Here is a 20,184-nt window from a genome sequence, read left to right on the forward strand (position 1 = left end):
TGCTTTGAACAAGACCAACACTCTGAGAATTAGAATTATTGTAAACTTGTCATGGGAAGCATGTGCAGTCTTCAATGTTAAAATTTTATTGAGTAATGAAGAAATATAATTTTGGAATGCCTTGTTATTTTTTCAGCTAATGAAAAGTACAGATTCAAATGAAACATACATGCAATACAATTATCCAAAAAAAGAGAAATTGATGTGAAGAAAAAAATGTTTATGTTTATTTAAGGCATTTAACTTTAAATTCCAGTAAGGCCATAAAATATTACATGAATGATATATGTGTAAATCCTAGTCGTTTAGACTCTTGGGCGGGAATGGCTCTGGCAAGGATGAGTCAGTTAGAACAAAAACTTAATTCTGTAAGTATATTTAAACTAACAACAGGAAAAGAGAAATTAAGAACAGGTGTGCTAAGGGTATTTTTCAGACTTTAGATAGAAGTATTGCAAAATTTGTGAATTTTCATAAAAAAGATTGACCGGTTAAAGCAAAGTTAGCAATAAATGATAAAAATATTGTTTTGACAAAGATTTATTTTTATATGGGAAACATCAAGTGCATGCAAGAACCAAGTAAATACATTGTATATATGAACATGTCTCTTATAATAAGAGACCTGTTCATAAGGCCTGACAATGTCTTAAATCATTTATTTGAATGAATTCATAGTACATGTACTTCTGCAATGAAGGATGTGTAAGGTTACACACATAGTCAGACAAATCTGTGCTCTTAGTCTGACAAAATATCTGTCCTCTATTGAAGTTATGATAACTTTTCTGTATGAATTACATAAGTCATAAGATTTTTGTGAAAAGAGTCATACTTTTTTCCAATAGTTTTCTGATGAATTTACAATTTACTTTGATTGTACATCCAGAACATTTTAGTGACCCCATGTTTCATGGTGGTACAGAGGCCTTGCCCTTTAATAAACTGTTGTTCATTTCTTTGTATTGTAGACTGAACTTAAAATGGATTTCCCTGTACACAAGAAATCAATAGCAGCATTAAGATGTTTCAGAAGAGCTTTACAGATAGATGAGAGTAATGGTAAACTATGGATGGAATACGGATCATTGGCCTATCAGTTACACTCCCATTCCTCTAGACAACTCACATGGGTAAGTACAAATAGATGAGAGTAATGGTAAACTGTAGGTGGAATACGGATCATTGGCCTATCAGTTACACTCTCATTCCTCAAGACAATCAACCTGGATTAGTACAGTGAATATCTTGACAATATTATATTTCATTTAAGCTTGATAAGAAAAGTCCTAGTCCTTTTGTCTTTGTAAGCATTCCATTGAAAGTGATCTACAATAATTCATTTTCTCTTTTGGTTCACATGGATATTTCTTTGTTTTAACAGAAATACACCTTTCCATTAAGTGCTGAGATGGAACTGATAGCCACCAATAGTAGACAGGAGATGTTAAGGACATCCTATAACTGTTACAGAAAGGCCATAGAGTGTGAGAACGAAGAGGAATGGTTACAACATTACATGATAGGCAAATGTCTGGAGAAAATGAAGAAGTCACCTGGAGATTTTCTAAAACATTATGAACAAGTATGGGAAAATGATTTTTTTTATTTTAAAAAACTGGTATGATATGAAAATGGAAAGCCTAAACAATTTAGGACTTTGATATTGTTGTGTATGCTAGATACTAACGGTGTCGTGTTAATAGACCATCACTAAAATAAAAACAATAAACATTAAGCACCGAAATAAACCAGCAGTTATCAAAAGCTAGTTCTTAGCCAATTACAACAAAATTACATAAATCATATTCTCCCAGTTTAAAGTCTGAAGTCTAGGTCATGGACCAATTCAGAAATTTATCATCTGTCCTCATCACAAGTTGGTTAAACAGTCTAAGGTATTAGTAAATGATACTTGGACTAACCAGGGTGCTAAAAACATTAATGCTTAAAAAATGCAATTCATTTTCGGAATAAGTCCAATAAACATGATAAATATAGCTGGAACACTATGCTAAAACATAATTGTGATATTTTAGGCAACTGAATGTTTATATGAAGAGAATGCACCTTACCCTAAGAAAATAGCCTATGCATATTCAACACCACATCTAGCTGTAGAAGCTTTAGAGGTAAGTTGTTAGAATGTAGATATTATATTAGGAAATAGATTCCTCAAAATAATGGTACATATTTTCACAAATAAAATGTTCCAACTAAACTTTACTTATGATAATGGTTGGTGTTTCTCCTTAGGCACTCTGGCTTCTTCCACTTTATAAAAAACGTGTTAAACAGCAATCAGTCAATCAATCAATATGATTAGTAGAGGCAGTTGACTGCTGGAAGAAAACAAAATATATACCGTATAAATCGTTAAATAAGCCGCAGGTTTTTTTCTCTGTCTTTGTCCCTGCGTGTTATACTCGGGTGCGTGTTATGTAAGTATTATTTTCTGTTTTCAGGACGACGGTGAAAGAAAAAAAATATCTGGATTTGTTTTCTGGAGACAGTCAGATTGTCAAGTGCTTGCAGTGACTTGATAAATTGTTAATGTTGCATATTTTGTTATGAATAAATAAATATATTAACTAAATCGTTTGTTTTTATTTCATTCAATCATTGTTGGTTTACAGGAAGTCGATAACCATGTGTTTAGTGTTCATTTCGTAAACAAAGAAAGATAACTGTGTCCATACAGGATATTAATTGTGTATTTATCATAAATATGTAGTTGTTAGTTGATTTAATGTGTTTTAATATAAAATTTTCTAATGAAATAATAAAGAAAGTGATTGTGTGTCTTGCCAATATTACAAGTTTCTTTAAATGACGATGGTGATGCATGTGCTTAAATCGACACTTTAAAGTGCTTCATAAACAAAGAGAGATAATCGTGTTTGAGAAGAGGTACCAAACAGGATAAAATACTGAAGAGTAACTGTTTGTCGTTTTATTGTGTTTCAAAACGAAATATCTTTACGAAATATTATTGGATGTTTAACTAAAAAAAAAAGAATACTAATTTTTGTAATTTAATCTGTTAAAACATTTATTTATTGCCGTCTTCTTTTAATCCCCCTTGTCATTGCTCATAACACTTTCATTTAAAAATAGACAATGACTTGCAAAAAGTAAATTGTTTTGTTTGTTGTATTCATCCAAATTAAAATTGAAAAATGTTTGTTACGTTCAGAACTTCAACTTTTATTTTATAGACAACAATAAAATTCTTAAGATTGATTTAATTAAAAAATAATCTTGACTTTTGGGTGAACAGTTTTCACACGTGGGTACAGGTAAGTAGGTCATAATCAAGGTAAACAATGGCAGTTTTATGGCTTGGGTGACCTTTCATGCATACATTTTTAAGATTAATTTAAATCCTTAATGCCAATTCAAACAATAAACAAGCAATCAATACCATACTAATTTTAATCAAAACAACAAGGTTCGATGGACACCCAAGCTGTCAACACATGGCCATTGTTGACAAAAAACATCAAACGAAACTGGCATAATTAAAACAATGAGAACAGTATAATTATTTTATTACGATTTTTTATTTTAATATGACACAAATAAATATATTCAAAAATACTCTCAACTTTCTCACCAATCTGAAAATAGAAATGAAACAAATTACGGTGTGAGTTACAAAAGGAGAAAATATTCATGACACTATCAGGTCAGTAGAATAAATATACGTTTTCTTCAGTGTGCGCTTAATATTCAGGTGCGTTTTATGTAAGGACAAAAACAATCTTCCCCCCAAAAAACGGCCGTGCGGCTTATAAAACGATGCGCTTTAAATTCGAAAATATACGGTATATTGTATCTTTATTAAACAGAGGACAAACATAGATATCTTGGAGATGTAGAAGAAACAACATGTCTAGTGCGGAAAAACTATTTCTAATTGAACATCTGGTATATGAGTCTTTCAAAAATCTTCAATAAATTTATTCAAACAAAAATACTGGCAGAAAAACTTCAGAAAACTTCTAAGGAACAAGATATTTCACAATATTATCACACAAGTAACACTTACTTTTTTGTATGAAAACTGTATCACATAGGAAGAATATCAATTAACATTTTTTTTATTCTTCCTTGGTACATGTTTATGCTTATTTGAGCAACAGCTGGGGTTCAAAAGAATACCACGAAAACCTCTAACTGACCAATTGAATTCATTTCCATATATTTTTTTATTACAGATGTTTTATAGACTCCACTCCTCTATTTTAAAACTTATATTAGACAAACACCAAGCTGACATGGATTATCAGTTATTTGAACGTTTTATAAACAAGGCAGCTGCTAGTCCATTTGCAAGTGCTAAACAGAAAAATGAAGAATTATTAGACAGGTAATATCTGAGAAAAATGCTTATAGTGTATAGATTACACTTTTTATTGTCAATATCAACCTCAATTACTTTATGTTATTATCACCTTGATAAAGCCTTTTTTGCGTTCCTTGTGTGTGAAACAACCAATCGATCATTTTATGCAATTGATTGCAATTGACAAGAATCAAAACATTCCAATGCAAAAAAAAAATGAGAAATAAAAAAGATGAAGAAATATTGAATTGCATGTCTATTCATGCCTTGAAAGGTTCAGGTAATTTTTTGAAGAATGAAAGAAAAATTTATTAAACTTTATGTAGTTGAAAACTTGTGTAGATAAAAAAAAAAAAGAAAAAAAAGGAGACTGACTGTATATGGTAATTTAAAAAAAAAATCTTTATATTGCGAACTGTATTGCTTAAAATCCAAATAATTTCTAAGAGTTGATAAAATCATATGCTCAATAAATTAGACTGAAAAAGGAGACTGACTGTATATGGTAATTTTAAAAAAAATCTTTATATTGCGAACTGTATTGCTTAAAATCCAAATAATTTCTAAGAGTTGATAAAATCATATGCTCAATAAATTAGACTGAAAAAGGAGACTGACTGTATATGGTAATTTAAAAAAAATCTTTATATTGCGAACTGTATTGCTAAAAATCCAAATAATTTCTAAGAGTTGATAAAATCATATGCTCAATAAATTAGACTGATATTTATATATTGATCATAAATTTATCTATGTTCTCTTTAGTCTAATGCAATTTGATCTTGTGATATTTTATTATAGTAAAGAAACAACTGGGATGGAAAATAAGGCTACAGATACACCAAAATCTACCCCTACCTCATCACAAGACCATACATACTCAAAACAGAAACAGAAAATGTCACTTCTCCAGGCACGATCAGGAGTGGTCTCTCTTGAAAACTCATGCAGTGACTCATTCTCACAAGAATCTACTTACATATCATCTGATCCAGTTAGCCAGTCAAATGATGTGTCATATGATGTTTCAGCAGATTCAAATTCTCAACCAATGGAATTAGATCTTACAAATCAGAATGACAAAGGAGAATCATCCCAAACCAGTTTTTCAAACAGCACTTTTGTGGGTTCCGTTAGCAACTTTGATCTTAATAAATCAAAGACTAAAACATTGGAACTATCAGAAAATGACATGAGAGAGGAGATCACCAATGTGCAAAAAGTAGACATTTCTTTATCAACAGATACAAACAGCGTTAACAAATTGAACCAAATTGAATTATTAAAGAAATATGACAAAGCCAGTGACAGTTCTTTAAGTATAGACAGTTCAGATATCTATGAAGATGATGAGGGTAATATAACTGTGACTGCTAAACTAGAGAACATTGGAAGGTCATCATCATCAGACGGGGAGAATAGCCAATCAAAATCAAAGGTTGCTGATGTTGGCATACCAACGGTTTTATCAAGACAGAGTTTTGGATTTGAGCCAATGATTACTGATGAAGCAGGTATGTAGAATGTTAAATCTTTTCTTATTTAGAGTCATTTTCATGTTTCTTGGACATTATACACTGACATTCAGCCTCTCATGACAATCAAAAACAGGAAGACATTTGATTTTATTCCAATGATGCTTTCAGATGTTGTATCTACACATAAATAATACATGTATGTTCTCTATTTTTTGTTGCTGTTTCCTGTAAGCCCTGAAATAACATTGTTATGGGTTATTCTGCTTGCTATATATAGATTTTTCATCTATGAGATTTAGGAGGCAGCTTGTTCAGAATTACTTTTACACTTAAATATCAGCAATTATAATGCAATTACTGGGACTTGATAAGATTCCGGTTATTAATTCTGGATTATCAAATACTTTCTGGTTTCTTGGGTTATCTACAAAAGTATCTACCCATCTCTTTTTTAAAAGTTATGATAAAGGATAACAAATGTTCATTGCCAAATGTTTGATTGTAACTTTCATATATACTTTTATTTTAAATATACTTTGTATTCTTTAATTTCAAAGAAAGAAAAAACCCTTTAGAAAGGCAGAAAACAAATGTCTATCAAAATCAGAGACAATTGAATGCAGGGCTTTCCCTTGAAACTGAAGTAGAAGGATCAATTAAAATTATAGGCGGCTGTAACATGCGTTCGGCGAAGCCGGACACCCACCAAGCTGTAAGGTTGGTGCCTTACGGCAGCGGGTCTGGGGTCCGCTCAAGGCCCCCAGAGCTCTGACATAAATAGAGCAAAATCCTGCATTCTCGCAATCTCCTGGCACCTAATTTCATCTTTTAAATGACCATTTTTATACGACCGCAAAATTTGAAAAAAATTTCGTCGTATATTGCTATCACGTTGGCGTCGGCGTCGTCGTTGTCGTCCGAATACTTTTAGTTTTCACACTCTAACTTTAGTAAAAGTGAATAGAAATCTATGAAATTTTAACACAAGGTTTATGACCACAAAAGGAAGGTTGGGATTGATTTTGGGAGTTTTGGTCCCAACAGTTTAGGAATTAGGGGCCAAAAAGGGCCCAAATAAGCATTATTCTTGGTTTTCGCACAATAACTTTAGTTTAGGTAAATAGAAATCAATGAAATTTAAACACAATGTTTATGACCACAAAAGGAAGGTTGGTATTGATCTTGGGAGTTTAGGTCCCAACAGTTTAGGAATTAAGGGCCAAAAAGGGACCCAAATATGCATTTTTCTTGGTTTTCGCACCATAGCTTTAGTATAAGTAAATAGAAATCTATGAAATTTAAACACAAGGTTTATGACCATAAAAGGAAGGTTGGTATAGATTTTGGGAGTTTTGGTCCCAACAGTTTAGGAATAAAGAGCCCAAAGGGTCCAAAATTAAACTTTGTTTGATTTCATCAAAAATTGAATAATTGGGGTTCTTTGATATGCCGAATCTAACTGTGTATGTAGATTCTTAATTTTTGGTCCCGTTTTCAAATTGGTCTACATTAAGGTCCAAAGGGTCCAAAATTAAACTTAGTTTGATTTTAACAAAAATTGAATCCTTGGGGTTCTTTGATATGCTGAATCTAAAAATGTACTTAGATTTTTTATTATTGGCCCAGTTTTCAAGTTGGTCCAAATCGGGGTCCAAAATTAAACTTTGTTTGATTTCATCAAAAATTGAATAATTGAGGTTCTTTGATATGCCAAATCTAACTGTGTATGTAGATTCTTAATTTTTGGTCCCGTTTTAAAATTGGTCTACATTAAAGTCCAAAGGGTCCAAAATTAAACTAAGTTTGATTTTAACAAAAATTGAATTCTTGGGCCTCTTTGATATGCTGAATCTAAACATGTACTTAGATTTTTGATTATGGGCCCAGTTTTCAAGTTGGCCCAAATCAGGATCCAAAATTATTATATTATTGTGCAATAGCAAGAAATTTTCAATTGCACAGTATTCAGCAATAGCAAGAAATCTTCAATTGCACAGTATTCAGCAATAGCAAGAAATCTTCAATTGCACAGTATTGTGCAATAGCAAGAAATCTTCAATTGCACAGTATTGTGCAATAGCAAATATTTTCAATTGCACAGTATTGCACAATAGCAAGAAATATCTAATTGCACAATATTGTGCAATAGCAAGAAATTCCAATTGGATTTCAATTGGAGTTATCTTTCTTTGTCCAGAATAGTAGTTGAATCAACTTAAATCATTGTTTTATACAATATACAATGTATATTCACTTTTACTACCAACTGATAGATTAAAACAATCTTTACCATTCAGTGATAACAAGCACTTTTTTTACATTTTAATATTTTATGATGTATTTAAATGAGTAGTTATTGTTGCAAACTTCATTAGAAATTTGAATTGAGATCAGTTTTGAAATAAGGGAAAGGGGGATGTGAAAAAAAATTTGGGGGGTCAATTTTTTTCATTTCAGATTTCATAAATAAAAAGAAAATTTCTTCAAACATTTTTTTGAGAGGATTAATATTCAACAGCATAGTGAATTGCTCAAAGGCAAAAAAAAAATTTTAAGTTCATTAGACCACATTCATTCTGTGTCAGAAAGCTATGCTGTGTCAACTATTTAATCACAATCCAAATTTAGAGCTGAATCCAGCTTGAATGTTGTGTCCATACTTGCCCCAACCGTTCAGGGTTCAACCTCTGCAGTCGTATAAAGCTGCGCCCTGTGGAGCATCTGGTTTATGTATGAAATTAAAGAAAAAAAAATATCTCAACAAATTTCATTTTTTTTTATGTTTTATTTTTTTTATTTTTATTACCTTATGCTTGAATTCATTTACTTTTGAAGGAGTTTTATTTATATAATAATCCGGTTACTTAGAAATCTTGATCGATTTATTTTGCATAACTACGTGCATTTGTAAACAAATGACCCCTCTTTTCTCTCTAAAGACTGTATTTGAATCATAAAATTATTTCTCAAGCATTGACAGAAAATTGATATATCCTCTGATTTTCTCTTTTTTTTGTAAACTGTTCAATGAGTCGGATACATAAATCATTTGGAAATGTTATTTATTTGAGGTCAAGTCGACAATATTCTACTTTCGTTTTTGACCTTGATTCTCTGAACACCACTTGGACTTTGAAAAATGAACTTCAAAAGATACTGTTTTCCTGATTCTGAACAAAATGATCTACTACACTTTCTTTAATTTGACTGATATTATTCCATAACATAAGATTTGTCATCCTATCTGATTGTCTTCACGTTTTAATAGCCAAAAAAAAGCCAATGAGTGAATGACCATCGGAAAGTCTCTATTGTTATCATTCAATGACCACCGGAACGTCTCTCTTGTTATCTTTGAAAAGAAACGATGCATTCTGACTTTAAATAGACAACCAATCAGTGACCTGAATTCATGTGAACTGTTTTTAGCCCAAGGTAAACACAGACTTTTCATCCCTTGTTTATCGTAACTGCGACTTTGCGACAATACGTCTCTCAGCTGCCTGTAAACATTTAAAAAAGATTTTTTTTTTCTTTTTGAATTTATATTTTTGTCAGTGAAGTAGCCGGCACTTGAAGCCACCGTAAACGGCAGATTTCCGCCGGCTACCGGCTTCAATGGAAAGCCCTGTGAATGTATAGATTTTTCTTAGCAAAACTTCTATGAGTTAATGAATTTTAAATAATGCAGTGGTATCTCTTTTTATAAATTTAGTTTCCATTTATTTTCAGAAGTCACAAAGAAAACAAATGGTGTCAAAATGGATGTTGATGTCCAAAGCAATATCGAGGAGAACTCTCAAGATATCAAAGATAGTGTTGCCACTGCACTTGAGAATGTTGTATCTACAGTTGAAACAGTTGATAGTATTTTGTCTGATGTAACTGTTAAAAGTGAAATATCTACAGTAAAATCAGAAGGACAAAATGCTGACAAAGATATTGTACAGCATTCAGATAATATCGTCAATATTCCAGCCATAAATGAGAATAATACTGAAATTTCTGAGGAAAGACAAAAATCTAACATGGAAGGCATGCATAAGGCTGTTGCTAGTAAAAAGGATTCTGTGGCATTGTCAACTTCTCTTGTGAGTCAGTATGAGTCAACAAGTTCAGAAGATGACGAACAAACAAGTGAAAAGAGTACAGAAAAATCAACAGTCCAAATATTGTCAGCTAATGTGTCATTGTGCGCTGATTATGACTCTCTTAGCTCAGAAAATGAGGACAGTGAAATTGGAGAACCAGAGCTAGGGAAAAAGACTTCAGCGGCAAAACAAGGGGAAGTAAGAACACTTGGTACGTCATTTGATGATGTGTCACATGATCATAGTGTTAATGTTCTTGAAATCAGTGAAGGTGGAATAAGTGGTGATGTAACTGAACAGGACAATAAAGTTAAGCCTCAGGATGGTGAAGCAAAAAAGGTGGAAACTGACCAGAAAAGTCCTACTGGTCAATCCGAAGGTAATGAATCCAAATCTACTGCAAATATTAAAGACACTGATGATGGTCAAATGGAAATTGATCAAATGTTGAACAATTTAGGTCAGGGTAAGGAAACAAACCTAGAAACTCCTGGACAACCTGTTGAAAAGAAATCGTCAGATATTGGGAAGGTTGTCCAAGGTGAGAGTTTAGGAAGTGCTGAAGGTCAGAAAGAAGTGGTAAACTGTGAGGTTGGAATGGAAGTTGGTGAAACCTCTGTAAAGAAGGAACCTGATTATCTACAAAATACTATTACTGAAAGCAGTAAAAATGAGGAAAATAAAATGGAAACGAATCTTGAAGTAAAAGTTGAAAATTCTCTTATGAAGGAAGATTCAGAAAAAAAGAAGGATACATCTAATAATAAAGATAAAGAAGAAAATACTGAAAAGATGGAATGTGAAGATACCGCCTTTGATAAAAGTGATGATAATAAGGAAACAGCAGCAGAGGGAAAATATACAACAGAAATTTTGAAAGAAGCTGATGTCAAAGATGTAGAGAAAGAATTGTGTGAAAAAAAGAAAGATGACGTTACAGAAAAAGAAACTGAAGTAAAACTTAGTGGTAAAACAGGAGAACAACTACATAAATTGTTGATAGAGAAATGTATGGCAGCCTTACATTTATGTTTGTCTAGATTTCCAACTCATTATAAATCTATGTACAGATTGGCTGATGTTTATGTCAACTCACCATACCATAAGGTATTTATAGGTTACATATATCTGGGTGTGTTTGGGGTAATTCTTTACTTGAATGTGGTTCAACTATTGATTAACAAATCTTTGGAAACATTTATTTAAAATAATTATTATGATTGAAAGGAAAGTTGCACGATTTTAGTATGGGATTCTAGGTGTGTATTGCAATATAAATGATATTTACTTTGAAAAAATAAGGCCAAAAAGTCAGTCTTCAAAATATCATAAAAGCATTAATTTACTAACTAATGTAATTAATGATTTTACATGAAAAAATATAATTCAGTAGCAGATATTTGTAGTATTGTAGAAATATCACATGTATTGGGAGAACTTGGTATTGATGGAAGATCTTTCGTTCACAACTTTTAAGACATTTTACCATGAAGAGTTTGACATACATGTATTATATAATTACTATCCTACTGTTGAAGTCTGTATGTTGCCCCGAAGAAGCAGTTAAGCTATTTGTTTTGTTGGGTTACTGTTTCATTAAATTATATCACACATATTGGTGTATTCATATGTGTTACCTGTAAGAAGATATTATTTTGTTCTCTTTATCACAAGCTAGGTCCATTCATGAGATGTAGTTGTGTTGTTTATTGCAGAACTTGAAGTTTGCTCAGGACTTGTTGCTAGGATCATCCAACTGGCAACAACAAAGTCACATGCCTGCTCAGGGATTATTTGGGGACAAGAAACAGAACAATTTTTTCCAGGTATGAAAAGATAAGTATATTATAAAAAGTTTAATATATACACCTGGAAAAAAGTATTGCAACACCAAATTGAAATTGAATTAAAAAAACCACTCATTATTTTTTTGTGATATAATTTGGTAAAATAGAACTAGTTAAACATTATTTAAGTATCACCTGAGTTTAATCAATAAATATCGACTCGATAAGTTTTTATCTGCACATGCAGCTACTGTACCCGTAAACAGCAAAAAAGATGTTTTGATCCTCATTGTTTTCAGCACTTTAAATAACCAAGTTTTTAAAATTATGTGATTGACACCTTATAATGGGTCCTTGACAACTCTTAACTGCAGCAAGATGGCAGATTATCAGCATAAGAGAAGCAGGGCTGTCGCTGTAACAACTGCACGCATTGTTGGTCATCACCATGCCACTGAAGTCGTTTTGAGAATAAAAATCAGGCAATAAACGCTGTAAAAGACCTTCTGAGATAATGAAGACCCCCTATTCCATTTGCTAGAGAAAATCAAGCATAATGAAGGTTGGTCAGAAGGAAACCCATTGCATACAAGACAATCCTAAAATGAGAGTGGTGGCCATACAAGAGCCTTTTAACAAGAACTGTTCGAGATCAACTCATCGCTACTGGTTACAGTGCGATAATACCATTTTGGAGACCTTTTCTAACGAGCAGACTTACAGTTTTCCGTATACAATGTAGTGCAGAGCTCGCCAAAGTTGGAAATTAGCATCGTGGAGGAAGATCCAATGTTCAAATGGAATTTGGTTCATCTTCCTTGGCCCGATCGTAGCCCGGCTTTGAACCATATTGAGCTTATATGGGACACTATTGGGCGGAAAGTGAGCGAAAGGACACCCCAGTTCAAACACAACATGAAATAAACAATTCCCTTCATCAGAAATGGTTGCTGCTACCTTAGCAACAAATTAGTCGATTTATGGCAGGAATCAGAAGACGTTAAGATGCGGTTATCCGTTTGAATGAAGGCTGCGCACAAAGTACTAATTCTTTGGCGTATAACGATCAACCATGATGTGAACAGTCATCTGAAGATTAATTTTGAAATGTCTGACATTGTAAAGTTCGACTACAGTGAAACTTGTCAAATGCGTTTTTTTGTACAAAAAACACTTCATTTTGTTATTGAAATTATGGTTATATAAATCATTTTTTTTTAAACATTTTATGTTCGTTTCAATGCCAATGTTATCGTGAACTATGTTTCAATAATATTATACACATATTTTATTATATTCCATAAAAAAAAAGAGGCTGATTTTTCAAATTTTAAAAAATCAAGGTGTTGCAATACTTTTTTCCATGTGTATAGATATGGTTGAGCAGTGTGAGCCAACACCTTTCTGTTGTACTTTGCTTTGGAAGGGTTATCTAGAATCGATACCTAGCCTTTAGATTATACACAAGAAGTGGTGTAAGGCTATACCCAAGTTGTCTTTCTTCTTACAAATATTTACTTTATTTAGAAGTGTAGTATATAGGTCATGTATTACATAATAAAATTAAAAATCAAGAATTCTCTTTTATGAGTTTATTTTGTGTACTCATTTTACTTTGAGTGTTGTCTTCAGCACATATTTGTATGAAAATAAAACAAAATATGATTTCCTCCAGTAGCTGTGGTGGAGTTAAGCTGCTGGTATTGTCTTAATGGCAATTTGTTATGAAGGAATGATGATTAGTAATAGCTTGTAATATTGATAGTAGATAGTGTAAAAATGGATCTTTTAGATTTGCCAGTTCCACAAAACCTGTACAGCACAGTTATTACATTTATTAATACTTTTCAAGGAGTAATTGTCTTTATTATTTGATATATTTGATATAGGGTATATGGAGGATACCTATTGGTGATATTGACAGATCTGGAAGCTTTGCCTCTCACATGAACAGATCAGTCATGTTATTGTTAGAGGTCTTGAAGCAGAGGAGAGAGTTAACTCTGATGTATCAGATACATTTATGGATGAACAGATCTCCTGAATCAGGAAAGTAAGAAAACTTTGTTTATTCTTTAGGATACATGTATTTGGGTTAAATTAAAAAATCAAGAATTTTAAATTTATAATTTGTTTTAAATATGGCAAGAAAAGACTGACTCAAGACTTTTACCTAATATTTGCGTTGTTAATATTTAGGTCTCAAATCAAAAGAAAAGAAATCAAGTCTGCTTAAATTTTGGTAAATAACCTTTTGTGAGCTATTGTGTCTTAAAAGAAATGTTGAATTGGTGTTATTGGGCAAACTATTTTTACATTGCATCATAGGGAAACACCAAAGAATCCAAACATCTGAAATAAATTTCAAACCTCTCGCTAAGTTAATCCATTAAAAGGAATAATTCTACATTTAGACAGACAAAACATTAATTTATTATTGTCAAAATATTTCTTAATGAGTATATTAAGTGTTAAAATTGTTCAGTTCTTCTATTCATTATTGATGAAGATTTATTTACATGACATAGAGTTGTAAAGCAGGAATTACTGCCAAGCATAAAGGCTTTAAAATATCAAATTATTATCATGCAAGATAACAGGAATTTCCCAAAACCCAAACTATAAATATGTGGAATGCTAATATTTACAACTATTTTTTTATAGGATTTAGTTGCTAGTTTATGTGATCTATTAAATTGTTCAAAATTTATTTTTATTCCTAAAATTGAGAATGGAAATGGGAATGTGCCAAAGAGACAACAACCCGACCATAGAGCAGACAGCAGCAGAAGGTCGCCAACAGGTCTTCAATGCAACGAGAAACTCTCGCACCCGGAGGCGTCCTTCAGCTGGCCCCCAAACAAATATATACTGGTTCAGTGACAATGAACACCATACTCAACTCCAAATTGTACACAAGAAACCAAAAGCCAAAACAATACAAGACTAACAAAGGTCAGAGGCTTTTCTTACTTGGGACAGACGCAAAAATGCAGCAGGGTTAAACATGTTTGTGAGACCTCAACCCTCCCCCTATACCTCTAGCCAATGTAGAAAAGTAAACGCATAACAATACGCACATTAAAATTCAGTTCAAGAGAAGTCCGAGTCTGATGTCAGAAGATGTAACCAAAGAAAATAAACAAAATGACATTAATACATAAATAACATCAGACTACTAGCAGTTAACTGACATGCCAGTTCCGGACTTCAATTAAAGTGATTGAAAAATTATGTCTTCATCATATGAATATCAGGCATAATCCTCCCTGTGTCATGCCAACAACTGGTTTTTATTAATAATAAATGTGTTTAGTTCTGATGCAAAGACCCTATAAGTGAATCAATAAAAAATCCAAAATATGCAATCTTTAATGACCTGACAACAGTATCGTAACTATATCCCTTCTTAATAAGTCTATTTAAAGGTTTTGTTATCCTGTTATCCTTTTAGTTTTTTTACGTAATATATTTTTTTTGGCAGAAAATATTTAAGAGATTCAGAGAGAATTCTCTTTGTTAAGATGTCCTTTAGATTATGTTGGGAAATCATTGAAGAAAGAAATGTAGAATTGTCAAAAATGGTGGACCAAGAGAAAATTTTATTGGAGGTTTATAAAATATGGAATTACGGGAATTCATCCAAGATGAAGAATGATATAGGGCTCGACACAAACAAGATATTTGGGGAGACATACAAAGCTGCTATGAAAGATAAGGTAAGAATAGGAGTTATGGAGTTTGGATTATGATGAGAAAGCAAAATGGGGTGTTTGAGTACTTTTTTATATAAAAATAAGTTATACTACATCAAAGAAGTACAGAATGCAACCCTGATAATCTTTTGTTCTTCCATCTTATTTATGTATTCATGAAGTACAGCACACATTACTTCTATTTGATTTGGCATTTAATTTTGGAGAATTATTCTTTTTGTTTACTTAATTTGTTATTTTGGTAGCAATTTGATTTCCTTCATATTGTTTCATTGTATAGCAATTGGACACCACATAACCATTTTATATCAAATGTACATTCCTGGCACTCAGGTTGTGGCAACAATAATAAATTCTAGCAGCCATTAGAATCTTTAAAAGATGTATAAAAAGTTGCTTTACAACAAGAATAAAGAGAAAACTCCATCAAATCAAGAACAAATTAAATAATTTATTTATGAAAGACTGTTTCAAAAACTGCTTAACAATGAATCATATATGAAGGGATATATGAAATTGTATGTAATATGCTGTTAATATAATTATTATTCTTCATTTTACCCTTTGACATCTTTTCTTTACAGATTGCAGCAGATCGCCCTCTGTTTAAGCAGGCTGTAGATTTCTGTCAGCACTACAATCAGGTGAAAATTCAGGTAACATTGCTATGTTATTGCTTACAATGACACACAACATCAATGGTTGATTGATTGTTGGGTGTATTAACACCTCTTTTGGGCTATTTCCTGACGTACAGTTTCTATGGGTGGAGGAAACCAGAGTGCCAGGAGAAAACCATGACCTTGATAGGAAAACTGACAATCCTAGTCAATTAAGATTAGACTCAAGTGCACCTGCAAGAGTGGGGTTCAAAACCACAACATCAGCGTTGACTGGCTAGTAATTACAGTATTGGAATTATATTTGATTCAAAACAAGATTAAAAAAGAATAATGTAAGATAGTTGTGGTGCCTGAAACATACTTAAAAAAATTATCAAGAAATATCTAGTAAAATGCTACAATTTCAAATGTTTGCTCAAATTATGTAAAATATTACAGTATTTGATAGATTATAAATTTGTAACAGATAAAGAATAGAAATACATATGAATTTGAACTTTAAATGTTGTGTACTAAAAAAAGGCCATGTGAAAGGAGATTGGAGCTTACAAGAAAATTGATTTCAATGATAAATATTTATTACTGTCAATTCTTTATTATCCATGAAATACCAATTGTCATGGATTTGATGGATATAGTCCTAGGAAAACTGTAAATTGAAATGTTTTACTAACTATACTTTTTTCCCTTAAGGGGGCTCCTGGGTATAAATCAATTTTTATACCCCACCTACGATAGTAGAGGGGCATTATGTTTTCTGGTCTGTGCCTCCCTTCGTCCGTCCGTCTGTGCCTCTGTTCGTCCGTCCGGTTAAAGTTTTTGGTTGAGGTAGTTTTTGATGAAGCTGAAGTCCAATCAACTTGAAACTTCATACACATGTTCCCCATGATATGATCTTTCTAATTTTAATGCCAAATTATAGTTTTGACCCCAATTTCATGGTCCACTGAACATAGAAAATGATAGTGCAAAGATCAGGTTAAAGTTTTTGGTCAAGGTAGTTTTTGATGAAGTAAAAGTTACATCAACTTGAAACTTAGTACACATGTTCCCTATGATATGATCTTTCTAATTTTAATTCCAAATTAAAGTTTTGACCCCAATTTCACGGTCCACTGAACATAGAAAATGATAGTGGTAGTGGGGCATCCGTGTACTATGGACACATTCTTGTTTTTTCTAATATAGGATTTTCGCTATATTTTTTTATAAATGAACTTTATCATATACTTGAAAGAAAAATGAAATAAAAAAATGGGGTCACCGTTCATTTAAGCTCACAATCTGCCTCCAGGAGAAGCATACATTTTTGTTAATGTCCTTTTTTTCTGTTGAACTAATAGGAGAAATAGAGATTATATTGAAATAAAAAAATAACCTAATTACAAAAATCGCTTAAATTTTACAATTATTTAGTTTATGTACAGCTTATATGAAAACAATAATAAAAAATATAGGTCACCCATGAGTTAAAAAAGATATTTCAAATTTAATGCCAAAAAATGGCATTTTTGCACCAAAGGGAGATAATTTGGAGCTTTTTCAATGATATAAACATTTTAAAAGTCATCTGGGGCCAAACCAAATCGATTTTTTGGGTTGATTTTTTTACCATATCATAAAGTAATAACTAATAGTGTAATAAATAAAATTTGTAATGAAAAAATAAAGGTTCAATTTTTTGCTAAAATTTGTGTACCCATGAGCCACCTCAAGTCTGAAGCCTTTGCCAAAACCAAGGAATCCACCAAAAATTTATTATACATTTATCCACAAAAGTTAGTAAACTCAAAATAAATGAATCAACAGTAGTGAATAATGAAATATATATTATCAAGAAAAGATAATTACATACATAATAAAAAAACATTTTGTCAATGTTTTTATTTGCAGATGCAGAAAGCTACTCAGGAAGGTCAGAATATTGGGAACAGATCAGAATCTTTATTTTCACCATCTCGTTTATCTTTTTCACCATATTCACCAGTAAGATCAACTACAATGCAGTCACCTAGTACTCAGAGTCCAAGCGTAACATCATCACCCCAGCAACAATCAAAACAACTTTCATCTACCATGTCTACTCAGATTTTAGTAGTAGACAAAGACAAAAAAGGGCCGTCTGCTTTAGTTGAAACATCAGGCTCCAACAAATCATCTCAACCACAGTTGGCGAATTTAACAAAACCATCAGAGACTTTGAGAATCACACAGTCTCAAGTTTTGGGTAAAAAGCTCCCTGAAAAGACCTTTGTCCCAACTGTTCAGCAAAAAGATCCTAAATCCATACATGCCTCTTCAATTCTGCATAAAGATGCAAAGCCTATGTCAAGAAAACCAGCAACAAACCCATTTGAAAATCCAGTTGTTGAAACTTTAGTAAAGGACATCAATCATGCATCAATATTTGAAACATTATTAGCAAATGAGTTTGGCAATGAGTCTGAAGGTCAGAAGAAAGTCAAAAACCCTGATGAAGTGGATGGGTCAGCCAAGAAAGGTCATATTTCAACAGTTACAGATAAATATACAAAGAAACAGACCATTGTTGTGTCAAAGTCAAGCAATCAACCAATCATATGTAAAGTTGATGATTCAAAAGGAGGCTTAAACATTGTTTCACCAGAGTTTGGGTCATTGGAAGTTTTATCTCCAAATACACCTTGTCCAGACACTTTGAAATTTAGTATTCCATCAAAAGATCCAAAAACCAAAACAACAATTGTTATAACAAAGAGAAAACCACCGCTTAAGATTACAGAACCGATAGAAATATCTTCTTCTGATGATGAAGAAGACTTCAAAAAATCAGAAACAACATATTCTGTTGCTAAGGCAATAGGGGTCACAGTGCCAACAGAAAGAAAACAGCAAACATCATCTTCATCATCAGCAGTGATTCCAAAAACAACATTATCATCATCATCATCAATTCCAATTACAAGTCACATGCAGAAAGTGGCAAAACCCCCACAACAAGTCCAAAGAAGTGTGATTAAGTTAGATAACTTAGATTCAGCAGAAGACAGTATCCCATCATCCTCAGGGTCTGGTTCTGTCTATGTTCCAGATGATAGTAGTTCTGATAGCATACCTTCCTCTCCTGAGCCAACCAATTGTAGGCTTGATGAAATAACTGGACTATTCATTCCACCTGATGTCAGATTTTTCAATGACAACAAACTAATAGATGATGATAAATAAATTAATAGTATTTGTAACAGTTTTTGATATGCCTTTATTTATACATCATCATACTCTCTATATATATAATAAAAATAAGAAGATATGAGATCAGTGTCGGTGAGACAACTCTCTATTCAAGTCACAATGTGTTAAAAGTAAACAATTATGGGTAAAAGTAAAGCCTTCTAAACAGAGCATTGGTTTACACCAAACTTGCAATTTGACATGAAAATATGGCATAAATGGTATTTTTATTAAGGTGTTCAAAGGTTCAAAAATAAATCTGTTGATATTCTCACCATTTCTGTTTGGTAATCTATGTTAAACACGGTGCCAAATGTAGGATGATTGCCACACACTCATTGCAACATTAATTTGAGAGGTCCATATTTGGCCAATTGCAAGGAAAAAATTCTATCTTTACCCAACATTCACTTTTTTCCAATGAAAACCCAAATGTTCGTCACTTCATCCTTTATAAAACTAATCAATTAGATTAAGTATATTTTTCTTGACCTGAATATACATTACACAGTAGAGAAACTTTAGCTTTACATTCAAACATGAACAATTACTATTTTACAAACATTGCCAACTTAAATGCATATTTAGGAATGGAACATAATAATGGGATATGAATATGGATTTTGAATATCGTTTTACTCTTACCCTTTAATAAAACTTGGTTAGCAGAGAAGAAAAAACCAATTGTTAAGTCTTTGGCTTGACAGAGTAGGGGGTTAAACTCCACCACTCCAGGTGATTGCATCCCACATCCATGAGACCACCTCGGTGCAAATACTATAAAATCAACTCTTATGTAGTAAAATTCAATTCTCAATCCTTATTGCTAGATAAAAATAGGAAGGAGACTTGACTGTCTTTGATATACTTTGTTCCAAGTATAATGGGACACATGCAAGTAGCATTCACCAAACTGAATTATTGTTTGAAA

At 32.2% G+C, this 20,184-nt stretch overlaps 1 protein-coding gene across 1 annotated transcript in view; it reads left to right on the forward strand.

Annotated features, from left to right (window-relative positions):
- Positions 1–19,266, forward strand: part of LOC139481023 (calcineurin-binding protein cabin-1-like) — a 58,592-nt gene extending 39,326 nt beyond the window's left edge. Inside the window, exons 32-43 of the mRNA XM_071264052.1 lie at positions 257–368; positions 972–1,133; positions 1,385–1,585; positions 2,040–2,132; positions 4,221–4,372; positions 5,150–5,862; positions 9,559–11,024; positions 11,633–11,743; positions 13,594–13,757; positions 15,189–15,423; positions 16,005–16,076; positions 17,937–19,266. Of these exons, the coding sequence (XP_071120153.1) occupies positions 257–368; positions 972–1,133; positions 1,385–1,585; positions 2,040–2,132; positions 4,221–4,372; positions 5,150–5,862; positions 9,559–11,024; positions 11,633–11,743; positions 13,594–13,757; positions 15,189–15,423; positions 16,005–16,076; positions 17,937–19,247 (4,792 nt within the window). The 3' untranslated portion in view covers positions 19,248–19,266. The remainder of the gene's footprint in view (positions 1–256; positions 369–971; positions 1,134–1,384; positions 1,586–2,039; positions 2,133–4,220; positions 4,373–5,149; positions 5,863–9,558; positions 11,025–11,632; positions 11,744–13,593; positions 13,758–15,188; positions 15,424–16,004; positions 16,077–17,936) is intronic.
- The last annotated feature ends 918 nt before the right edge of the window (positions 19,267–20,184 follow it).

The sequence above is a fragment of the Mytilus edulis genome, chromosome 7, assembly GCF_963676685.1.
Source record: "Mytilus edulis chromosome 7, xbMytEdul2.2, whole genome shotgun sequence".
NCBI classification, from domain to species: domain Eukaryota; kingdom Metazoa; phylum Mollusca; class Bivalvia; order Mytilida; family Mytilidae; genus Mytilus; species Mytilus edulis.